This window comes from Amborella trichopoda, chromosome 2 (assembly GCF_054954075.1).
Source record: "Amborella trichopoda isolate Santa Cruz 75 chromosome 2, AtrichopodaSantaCruz75HAP2 v2.0, whole genome shotgun sequence".
In the NCBI taxonomy this organism is placed as follows: domain Eukaryota; kingdom Viridiplantae; phylum Streptophyta; class Magnoliopsida; order Amborellales; family Amborellaceae; genus Amborella; species Amborella trichopoda.
Window position 1 is genome coordinate 61,114,872 of NC_142337.1, and position 12,577 is coordinate 61,127,448.

Below are 12,577 nucleotides of genomic sequence, written 5' to 3' on the forward strand. Positions count from 1 at the left end.
TTAAATGTTGTTTAATTATTTTGCTTTTTTTAAAAAAAAAATATGCCCAAGTGGAGGCCAATTTGACTCAAACTTGGTGAGTGATCGGTTCAACTTACTTTGTTCAAATTTTTAAACATTTATCTCAATAAATAAAGTTCATATTTGTCCAATTCTATTACATGCGATTGTAATTTACTTTTGTACAAAAAGGTCACAAATGACCTGGCCATTAGATATGAACTTGGACAACTTAAAATGTGTCCCATCGTTAGGGAAATTATAGTTTGGCATTTATACCCAGCCAACGATACACCAGCTAACCAATTTTACATCGAATGACCAATAATAATTGTGATTCCCTTGTACAAAATAAATGATCTTATTGTATACATTTATTTTTTATATATATATCGAAACTTTACGAATGGTTTGTAAAAAAAAAAGTGGTTTGGTGTGGCCGCACATCACTTGGCTATTTTCCAATGAGTGGGACCCAAAAAGCTTTGAAATAATTCTCTTGGGAAGGAGTAGTTTTTGGAATCCAAAACTACTCCCTTAACATCCTAAAAATTTGATCATTTGACTGTCAATCGAATTTAAAGCACGAGCACCAAATCAAGAGGAATTCATATATATATCCTACATTGTCCTCAAGTAAAAGGTTCCCTTTCAAAGTTTAATATCATGTTCGTTCTTTTGATTTCTTTATTTTTTCCAAATTCCCCTTCATTCGATAAAGTCCAAAGTTTACAACTTCGGACTTTCAAAATCAAAAGTTATTTTTTTCACCATTAGACCTTCAAGGTCCAAATGAGACTTTAAAAGTCCTAAGTTGCCCTTATTTCAAACCTTGAAGGTCCGAAATTTTAGAACCTCTAACCTTCAGAATTTGAAAGATTTTTTCGCCCCCCCCTCAATAGGAGACATTCAAGGAAAAGCTCATGACCTTGGGGTTTTCGAGGTTTGAAATAGGTTTGTATTGGGGAAAAAAACCTTCTTAAAGGTCCTAGGAAGGCAATTGGAGGAAAAACACCCCAAAAATTAGTTATACTTGCAACATTAGAGGGATTTTTTAAGGAGAATAAATGCATAAATTTTTCAATTTTTTTGAATAAGTATAGAATATCTTTGATACAAGTTTATAATTGTTCTATCCAAAATGAGATAGTTAGGAATGTGCTATTGACCAAGTTCAAGTTCAAAAGAATTTTAATCTTTACAACTTATCTATGCCCCTGGTAAAAACCCACAACTATGCAACCCCTCTCCTCGCTTCACCTCATTCTCCCAATCTACCCATGGAAAAAACCCACAACCATGAAATCCCAATCCTTCTCTCCCTCTGCCCTGCTCTCTCGAACCACGAAATCCCAATCCCTCTCTCCCTCTTCCCTGCTCTCTCTCTCGAACATTAACGGTTAGTAGTGCATTAGCAATTTTTGAAACCATTAGAAGCTTTCGAAAGGGATTAGCATTAGTAGAAATGAGAACCGAGGTCGGTAACCAAGTCACAGGTCGTGCTACCACCTCGACTTCAACTCTCTCTCTCTGCGCACGCACAATGGGGCCCTTTACTGATGCCCAGTCAATTTCTGCGTAGAATGGGCCCCTTAGGGATGGCCTCTTGGAGAAAATACTGGCAAGCAAAACATGGATGGACCATCTATTAACCAATAAGTCTATTCACTCCACACTCCATTCAGAAGTGCATTAGCAAATAGCTTGGTCCACTCCATTATTCAAGGATACAAGCCTTCTTATCCTGCTTACAGGCCAGCAAAATGCTCATAACTCCATGAACAAAATCTTTTAATCCACATATTTTGGAATGGATCCATTCTTGTTGGGTCATCCATTCTTTAATGGAGTTGTGTTTTACAATTTGAATAAAAATTGAAAACCTTAACCATGACCTCCTTTTTTCCGGCCTGTATATTCGGAATAGGATATACTGATCAAATTGCCTTCATTCCAGCCAGTTCTCTCAGCTTCTCATACACAAGAAAAGTGATGGTGGTTTGCGGACCAAGCCTTGCAAAGGTGGTGAAACCCCTGGTCATAAAAGTTATGAAGTCATAAAACAATGTCATGTGGACATATAAAAGAACCCTCACTCAAGCAAGCATGATGCAATTTCAACCTTACCATAACAAATAAATTAAAATGGGGATGCACAGCACCACAACATATTTGAAGAAAAATCGAAAGCCCCCATTACTCCCGAAAAAAGGGCACTTTATAATATCAAATGATTTTATATTTTAACACAACAGATAATTTTCTCATTTGAATAAGTTTCTTTTAGAAAAGGTCCAGTTACTAGTAGTGGCTGAAATGGATACAGACTAGCTAGGTTACAAGGCCAGTGAGCAAGTTAGTAGGAGCATCAGAGAGAGAGAGAGAGAGTTCCTTGTTGATTCATATTTAGATTTGGAAAGAAAGAAGAAGAAAACTTGTTCCCGGATAAAAGGCGGCAATTCCTCTCTGACTCCTATTCAAATTTGAAGTCTCCCCACTTCCAGTGACCACCTACTTTTCACGCCCCGAGGAGTCCATTTGTGCACCAAATTATGTGTGTTTGATAACACAAAGGAGTCCATTCGTGCACCCAATTATGTGTGTGTTGACCACCTAGTTTTCAAGGCCCGAGAAGACCATTCGCGCACCAAATTATGCGTGTGTTGATAACACAGGGACATCAGAACTTGATTCTATCTATGTTTCTTCATGGAGGATAATCTTACAAATCTAGGAGGCACATTTAACATCGATCAACAAAGGTCATATGAAAAGTCAATCAGATCTACACACACACATAGATGCACAATAGTATGAACATATGAACCTGCACAACGCATCTACAAACACCTGAAATGAACGCTATTACCACCAAACTAACATTTGATCAATGCACAATATTTCTTTGCACGAAAATCAAGTGCACAAATAATTTATGATATTCTTTGTAACTGCAGGACTCAAGAATATTCTTTTGTAATAGTAAAAATCATTTTATTAATTCTTGCAATAACCAAAGTTGGTTAAATCACCTTAAATTGAAAATTAAGTATCAAACCCTATCGATAAAAGTAAATCCTGGTAAAAGGAAAATACCTATATTACAATTAATACTGGAATCGGGCTTGGGTTGAGCAGTAGCAGCTGATGTTTAGCAGTGCTACATCTCAAGTTCGATTCCTACCACGGAATTACCCAAAAAAATAGTACAATTAATACTACATAAAAGAAATAACATGGCCATGATGTTCGAAGGCATTACGTCTAATATGAACAAATGCAAGAATTGGAAATGAATGATAATCTCATTGGAGTGAAAGGAGAGATTAATTTCCTTATTTACGAGAAAATGCACAATAAAACTTCAGTTCAACCTTATGCATCATAATACAGCCAAACCACATAAAATGGAGATGTAGCTCACCAGCATGACTCTAAGGCACTACATCTAAAATACAAATTACCCATGAAAAATCTTATGGAATTTAATTCATATTTCATGCTATTAAGGAAATCTTTGAAGCCATCTCTACGTGATTGCTTCTCCAGAGATTCCTCAATTGACCTTTCCCCATGGTATTCTTTGTTTGCTAACAATCCCACCTCCATCACCTATTTATAATATGTAAAAATATTTGTGCATCAAGACAAGAATGTAAATCTCTGCCAAGGGAAGAGATACTCACCCCTTGTATAGAGCTCGGGGGCCTTCAGTTACCACCACCTAACACCAGAAATGAAAAATTAATATGAAAAATCCGTGGTAAAGTCCTTTGATGTTTGGTAAGTAAGGCCACAAATAAATAACTAATCTGTAGTTTTCTTTTTAAAAAATTGGGTAGCTATTCAATAGTTAATGCAGTCATAAGAAAATCAACGGTAAGGTCTTTTTCCCCTTTCTGATTGAATAACAAGTCGTCAGTAACGAAAAGTACCTTCATCTAGAGCATGAATAAACATGAGGAATTATTCTAACAGAAATGTGAACAATGATGAGGTGCTTTTAACTTTTATTTTTCTGCAAGAAATCCAAGTAATAATGAAGGAAGATAAGAGCGAAACGGTGCACCTTCAAGAAGTAATGAAAAGGGAGAAAAATAATAATAATAATAATAATAAGAGGCTCTACATGTAAGAAGCTTAAAAAAGGAAACTCCTACGAGCCTCTAATGGTGTAAGAAGAAATGATTGATATTTTAGTATAGAAGGCTTGGGTGCCTAGTTTAGCAAGAAGCAAAAGAAAATAATGGAAATAAATTTTTAAAATAGTCCCCAAATAGTACAAAGTACAAGAACCCACATTAGCTAACACCAATTACCTGATAAGCACAGTGAAATCCATTTCTATAATTCCCGAGTTTCTTAGATTCTCTTTGCATCATGAGACGAGTTTTAACCATATCCATGGGTGCAGTTACCAGGGTCCCCATTGTACCTGCTATGGCACTTGAACTTCATTTACATGGGTATGCATCAAAGTTAGTAATTCAGAAAGAAAATACAATTCAAATCATTTGGCAGATTAAGCAGCTTATAAGTAATTATTTAGTAAGAGAGCCACACAAGAAAGATCAAGTGCTTTACTCAGAAATGTCCATTATACATGAGATGTAGATTAAATCCTTCTTTCAAAGATGTCCAATGCATCAAAGCCTGTATAACAGAGAGAAAATGTACCAGAACTTCGAATTCAAGTATTCTGTAACTAAGAAATTTCAGTATCCAAAGCTACAAGCATTAGCACTTTATATGGATTCCCAATAAACAAACATGCATGAGTATACTATACTCCAAGGAGCTATAGCTTATCATAGTCCATGGGGTTCTCACTGAGAAATGACATGATGAACAGGTAGGGGGCTATCAGAGCAGGACATGACTCCAAATGTGGTTCACACTCACTCTCCATCATTTCATGAAGCAGTGATGACCCTAATGGACACTGGAGGATATAATCCATTAAATTATAGTATAATTCCCTAAACTAAATTGAGGATAATGCAAGGCGTAAGATACATCATAGTCAGAGAACCTGCTTGGACTCATCATATGTTGCTAATTGTGATGCAGTCAAGGCAGCAGCCCTGGCCATTGCAGGGCCCACACCCTTCCATAGTGCTATAATTCCCTCATCTGACATGATCTTTTGCATTTCTCTTAATACTTTTGTCTTTCCCAAATTTGAGTTCATTTGTAAACGCACCTATTGGAATCAACCATTTTGAGTTAAAGTCTAAGAATTAAGAATAGCTGAGGCACTACCTCAAAATCCAAGCACAACATAACAACAATTTCCTTTTATTTGATTAATAAACAAGATGCAAGTGAATCTATTATCTACTATGCTAACATACCAATCTAACAAACCTTCAAAACTTCTGTTGGATTCGTTAATGCACTTGCAATAGCACCAGAGAATGCTCCCGATGCAATTTTCACCAAAATATTAGTGGATCCAAGAGTTAAGTTGCAGAAATACTTGCAAGGCTCATACAAACCTACACGAAGGCCTCCATACAAAAGAGATCTAGTAAGTGCAGGGGTAAGTCCCAAATATAGAGCTTGAGGTCCTTCGATTTTCACTATCTGGGCGAAAATCTTTCCCTGCGAAATGCATTAATTTAAAATTACTTCCATTGGGTAACTAGCAAGTTCAAACTAAAGCAACCATATAACATAATGACACCAGCAAAAGCAACAAGAAAATACCATTCCAGTCAAGGGACCTTTCTGACCAACTAGCTGCATTTGTAGTCTGACTTTGATGACATCTGCAGCCAAAGCATTGTAACGATAAAATTTGAAACTATTCATGGAATAATAGGATTCACAAGAGACATTTATAAAATTTCCATAAAATTTGAGACAAACAGCTTCCAGAGAAGCTTCTGATGACCAAATATAAACATTCTTTAACCTAAACAAATAGCAAACACAGGTACAGATATCTCTTGAACTGAATAGATGCAATAGGATACTGCGCAAGTACTAAAATAAAGCATCTGGGTACCTATCACTCCAAAATCTAGAAGCAAGCAGATGTATAAGAAAATAAAAAAAATAAAATTTCGTGTCCTAATTGCTCGGATGCCAATGTTAAAAATAAGGTTGGAAGGGAAACTCATGAAAGAAGCTCGAGTTGATGGTTGTACTCATTTAGTGCAATCCATGCCACCAAACACAAACTAATAGGGTAAAATTACTTGAAGCCATCTCTTGAGATCCAAGAGGATTAAATATAACGAGGAAATCAGAATTTGAAGTTGTGAAAATTTTCCTCTAATTTCGGAAAAGGCCCAGTTTCAGGGTTCAATTGCTCACAAAACTTCAACCCCAAATAATGCAACATATCACTCACTAATTCTCACAATCTCCTAGTTAATTTCAAATAATTAGGATTCATAGAGGACCCATCCAAGTGCCTATGTAAACACCAATAGTGAACAATGACATTGCACAGCCAAATCTTGAAAGAAAAAGGCACAACCCAAAAACTGAAGAGTAAATGGGTGCTCAATGAAAGATTCTATTACACTTACAAAGAACCAGAAAGCCCGCCTCAAATTCAAATTCCCCATAACCCCAAAAGCAAAAATGATGGTCTATCAAGAGAAAAAGTGACGAACCCAAAGGGTGTGTAACCCCAGTAGCAGCGGTGACCGATATTCCACTAGTCGAGAAGTGATTGAAAATATGTCTTAATGAAACAGAATGGCTCCCCTTTCCATTGTCATCCTTGCAGGGAGGCCCTATAAACAAAAGCAATCACAAGTAATTTTCACCATTGTGCAGTAAAAATCCATCCTCAAAAGGCATGATTTATTACGTTAATATAGGCTCTCAAGCTGAGGCAGAAGGTGAATATCAAAGAGCGGTATCTCTAATAATAATTGAACTTTAGATTCATAAAGGAAGTTCAGAAAGTCGTATCTCTCTCTGAAAATTTCATGTCTGATAAAATATAGCTACGTAGAAGGCTTGATTCTTAGCTCCTAAGCATAAAAAAAAAAAACAAATTTTGATATCAAATTTAATTTTATGCAGTGGGAATCTTTAATCAAAAGATGTTCACTGTGGGTTTCTGAGATTTCGTCTATAATGGGCCTCATTCTCATGATACAAGCTAAAATCATCAATTATTCAAATTTGGTTGCAATGAAAAGGAAAAGCTACTCACATGAAAGTTATATGAATAGAGAGAGACATGAAAGTAAGAGAGTGAGAGTGAGAGAGAGAGACAGAGAGAGATGGGTTATTGAATGGTACCCGAGGTTGGAGCTGGTTGAGAGAGGTTGGCCATCCCATATCGTTCCTCCCTCCTCTCACTATTTGTAACTGCGCTACGCTCCATCCCTAGTCTATTTTTGAAGCTATGGTCCAGCGGGGATAAACTGTGTACTTACTCCTGCGGATAAACTTGGCCGAAATGTCAATGGGAAATCTTGGTTATTCTTTCAAAAAATTAATTTGAAAATTAATCATGAGCATTGTTGGGATACTTTGGATATTCTATTTGTTTTTGTTATTATTTTTTTCTTTTTGCATGTACAGGATGGTAAAAAGCATGAGGATGAAGATTTGAGCTTCTATCAAGTATATAAAAAATAAAATACAATATACGCTCTCAATAAGTAGGACTTGTACATAAAATACAAAAAATTAGCCATTTTTAAATGAAAAAGATTTCTATACTTCCTCTACTACTCCATCCAGCCATCCAATTTAGATCAAATAAGTCATTGATCGTTTGATTTAGATATGATGTTTGAGAGTATTTTATTTTTAGTTTTTATTCTACAAGTTATATGAATATAATCTAGATCGGATGCCTTAGAGTATTTTATTTTTAGTTTTTATTCTACAAAATCTATGAATATAAAATTTGATATGTGCCACCATCTTAATAGGCAAACCTAGATAAATATTTCTAATAAAATAAAATAACGAAAAACAACCCTAAAACTTTTAAAGGTATTTTGATCATTTTATTTTATCAAAATCTTTGTGCCCAAAATTTGGTGTCACAATATTTTGTAGAAAAAAACTTAAAATAAAAGAGTGTAGAAGAGTGACATTGTAATTGAATCTATCTCTTCATTCAGATCTAGGGGATGTATAGAAAACTTGCCTTATAAGTTGTTTTTTGGAATTGATTTGTTAAAAGTTCTTTAAAAAATTCCTTAAAAATTCCCCAAAAAAGAAAAAACTCATTTTATAGTGGGAATTTAAAAAAGGGTGTGGTTTCTATAAGATTGCAACCTTAAACAATCCAATTAAGGTGCACCATAAAATTTTATCATAACATATAATTTTGCTGTAAAAAATTCTTAGTATTATCTTAAAATCTATTTTTATACCTAATTAGATAATTTTAAATTCCAAAAATGGTAAAAATCAAGTAGATCTATAAATATATGAAAATCTTGAAAATTGACAGTCTAGATAATGTGTTACTATTTTCAAGATTCAAAAACTTAATTCTTTTCATCTTCATAGATCTTGAAGTCTAGATGATTCATTAGAGGGCTTTTTCAACATTAAAACGACATTTCTAATAGATTTTGAGGTACATATGTGATTCTACATTCTAAGGTTGCAACCTTATATAAGCTTTTCAGTTTAAAAAAAAAACAAGCTTTCTATACTTCCCCAGTAGCTATGTACTTCCCCTTATCAAAGAAATTCCTCAAAAATTCGAACATTATAGTAGTCTCCATAGGTAGTAAAAGATATCGACATCTATGGCTATGAGGCCTTACTTGTCTTAGCCTAGGAAATTCCATATATCCAACGGTCATATCCATATAAACGTAACTCTTCAGGAACCCGTTGGAGATCAAGGAACCCTTTCGCTTTCTCAAAAACCCACTGGATAAATACAATGGTTACCCTTTTTTGATATCGGGTTTGATCTTATACGAACTTCATAAATTTTTACCAACAACAATGATATCAACCTAGAATATCAGATCCGTTGTTATATGGTAGAGTTCATTTGCGAGAAATAAGATTTGGTGGTGCCCAACCTAGAAGAGCTGAAAGAATGGTCATCACAATTAGAGAACCAAGGCATCCGGCCAAGACTAGCCTTCTCGGATGACGCATTGCCCAAGATAGCTGCTGTAAAAAACGTCTTGTCCCCGATCTTAGAGAGCACTATCTTGAGAATTTTCCGGTCAATTTTCTGTTCACGAACGGGGGTGTACAGCCTTGTCTTGTACGGCTCCAACGAGTTTTATGGAGGGCTCTCTGTCTCTGCTCTTCCTCCCCTGTGTGACCAATAAAAAGCGACGTTTGTCTCTCATTAAAGAGTCAGTAGATATTCCAATTCTTATAGAATAGATCCTCTCCAATATAATTGAAGATACCGTATAAGGAACAGCAGATGACCCTACCAAAAATAGGCGGTATTTTTTATATAGATTAAAACAATCTTCAAGATATATAAACTTAATATTTTATGATGCCATCCTATAGATGGGATATGAAGTAAATAGATTGGATCATTGTGTGTACATCAGTAAATTCACAATATTTTTATTATATGCATATGATATCTTAATAGCTGGAAATGACTTAGAAATGATTAATAAGACTAAGTTATGGCTTTCTTCTTGATTTGAACGGAAGGATATGGCAGAAGCATCTTATATCCTAAGCATAAAAATAACTAGAGCTAAAAAATAAAAAAATATTGTACTTGAGCCAAAAGAGATATCTTGATTTTTTTCTCAAAAGATTTAAAATATAAATTTGTATGCCATTGTTTACTTCCATTGAAAATGAAGTAAAGCTGTTTAGGAAGGATTGTCCAACAGAATGATAAAAAAAACCTAACGTTCCCTATGCACAAGCTATTGATAGCTTGGTATATATACTAAAAAACCTAACGTTCTTTATGTACAAGCTATTGATAGATTGGTATATACACTATGATGTATAAGGCCAAATTTGAATTATGTCGTAGGACTTATAAGGCCAAATTTATACACGCTTCATAAATTTATACCAACAAAAGAATCAGGAACATTATGGTTTTCCCTGGACATATTACCTGGTGGTCCCCTGATGGTGTAGCTTCTAGTTGAAGGAGCACAAGGAATTCATGGAATTAGTGCCTCTTCCTCTAACTACTACTAAAGCTCTTCTTGATGCGCTTGACCATTGCTGTAGAATTACCTTAAATGTCAAGAGCATTGCAGTCAAAGTCGGAAGATAACTTGATACCAGCCAATGCGCCAAGAGCTTCAACAGAGGCAGCCACAAAGTTGATGTCGTGGTCTCGGATTAGCAGACACAGCCAATCTCTCTCCTAATTCAGCTCGTAGACTGTAAGCTTCCTTAGCAGACACAGTCAATCTCTCTCCTAATTCAGCTCGTAGTGTGTAGGCTTCCAAATGGCAGGAAGTCCGAAAGGATCATCGGCGTGTTACGATGCAACGATCCCTTGTATCTTCCACAGAACCACAGAGATGGAGGCAACATTACAATTCAACCAATCAACTTCTAGATTTCTACAAAAGAGCTGAACACCAGACATGGATGTCCAGGCAAAAGGAGGCTTCAAGTCCACATCCCATGTGGATCATAGCACCTTTCTTTGGGGCATATTTGGATGTATTCACTATCACTGGTAATTCACTGTTTCGATAAAATTAATTTTAAAATGTTCATTATAAAGTTATCTGAAATAAACTTTTAGACAGTTTTACGTTACGTTTATCTTTTTGTAAAACTGCTTTTACTCCAATCAAAGTACTTTCCTGAAAATCACAAGTTTTTAGCTGAAAATAACTGAAAATCACCAAAAGAAATTAATCCCCTTGCTATTCCCCTTCCAGTCCAAAGCCAACCACTGTGAGAATGCGTAGCTAAGAATGAGGTGCCAATTGATGTATGCAGCTTCTGCGGATTGCGACGTACCACAGGGAACACTTGATAATGAAGAATCTGCCAACCTAATTTGGCTAACCCACCACCTTACTATAAGCGAGTCTTCTCAGATTGAGCCATCCTTCACCCAAAGGCTTACACACTTTGTTGACAGGGAATGAACTTGCAGAAGGAGCAAAACTCTTCATAGTAATACTAAATTTGTATAGAATACGTCTTATTATGTAAAAATGGAATGATTTCGGTTAAAGAGACCTTTCTCTTAGAATCTATTCGATGGGACTTGCTGCATAAAAATGAAATGATTTATGTTAAAAGTGTCCTTTCTCGTAAGATCAATTTATGTAAAATGCATATGGTTGTTTACAATGAAAAGGCCTATATCATTTAGTAAGTTCACATGTTCATTAAACCCAATTTCTGTGAAAATTCGGTGGAGTCACTTTATTCCGTCGCTCTCCGTTTAATTTTGAGATTTTTCAGGCACAAAAGGCAGGCTTGCATTCTTGAAAACGAGAATAACACCTTTGATCAAAAAAAATGAAATATTGACATAATTCATATTATTAATTACATATCTCTGAGATCATGATGAATAATTGTATGAAAGCCATATGTTCGACAAGAAAAAGTTTTGAACTGCTCATAAAGAGTTGTTTTCATTGAATCCCCTGATGTAGCATAAATGATGGCGTTCATACGCCTCTTTTTTCCTAGAAAAGTAACAAGTGAGTCGGCCCACATGCATCCTCCCTGGTTTTCAAGGGATTTCGGATTTTAAACCCATACCGAGTTGACGCAGACTCATTTTGGACTCAAGTCCACGAATTTTCAGCTCCAAAGACAGTGTATCCAATGATCTTTGAATAATTATACAGTCCAAGAAATTTTTCCAAATTATTTTGCTTTTGAGGCCCAAAATTAATTAACTTTTTCTTTTTAAGATTCATAATCATGTTGGTTTAGATGATAGACCTTCAAATTTTGGATCCAAAATCCATCTTGGATCAATTTCGAAGATGAATACGTAACACATTTGCCTCAAAAATAAAGAAAACCTTGATAACATTGCGGCTAGCACATATCTGGTTATAAAGTTCAGAAATCGCAGAACCTGAAAAATAACCAAAACGGCCAAGTGCAAAAAATTGGTACCTATTAAAAATGATTTACAAGTGATAAAATTACTCCAATACCATCCCAAAGTAAGGCGCCATTACATGCCCCTATTTGGATGGCATGAACTCCATTTAAGGGAGTTGTTTATAAAAATGTGAATGCCAAACAATTTTTAGGGAAATTTATGAAAAAAATCGCATTTTATTTTCAAATTAGTCTAATATATTTTATATTTTACATTCAAGTCTCTTTGAGAGTTTATATAGTATTTTAATTTTATTTCCTTTTCTATACATTGAATTGAGTTCAAATTTGGAGACTTGATAACTCTCACCATCTCACATTTGGCAAAAGAATATATAAAGAAAACTCTATTAAAATGACCAAAGTAAACCTAAACTTTGACATTTATGGAGATATTTTGATCATTTTTATTAGCTTTCTGTTTTTTTAAAGATTTCATACAAATGCATTAGAATTAGATATGGAAGCCCAACATTTGAGCTTAATCAGATATATAGAAAGGAAAATAAAATTAGAGTATACTATTGACTACAAAAGGACT

At 35.0% G+C, this 12,577-nt stretch overlaps 1 protein-coding gene across 11 annotated transcripts; it reads right to left on the reverse strand.

Annotated features, from left to right (window-relative positions):
* Positions 1-1,619: 1,619 nt before the first annotated feature.
* Positions 1,620-7,373, reverse strand: LOC18445176 (Mitochondrial substrate carrier family protein). 11 transcript variants are annotated; one of them, XR_002282861.2, is made up of 10 exons: positions 7,267-7,373; positions 6,627-6,749; positions 5,710-5,771; positions 5,368-5,604; positions 5,033-5,203; positions 4,604-4,653; positions 4,320-4,452; positions 3,936-4,018; positions 3,687-3,724; positions 1,620-2,034 (listed from the first exon to the last, which is right to left on the reverse strand). XR_002282861.2 is itself a non-coding variant. In XM_006855319.4 (9 exons), the coding sequence occupies exons 1-9, from the start codon at positions 7,349-7,351 to the stop codon at positions 1,938-1,940; spliced, it is 996 nt and encodes a 331-aa protein (XP_006855381.3). In that variant the 5' UTR covers positions 7,352-7,373; the 3' UTR covers positions 1,620-1,937. The 11 variants fall into 11 exon arrangements, 4 of the variants coding, with proteins under 4 accessions (XP_006855381.3, XP_088715249.1, XP_088715251.1 ...); XR_016049912.1 differs by lacking the exon at positions 4,604-4,653; XR_016049910.1 differs by lacking the exon at positions 3,936-4,018 and having other exon boundaries at positions 4,320-4,435; positions 4,585-4,653.
* Between the last annotated feature and the right edge of the window lie 5,204 nt (positions 7,374-12,577).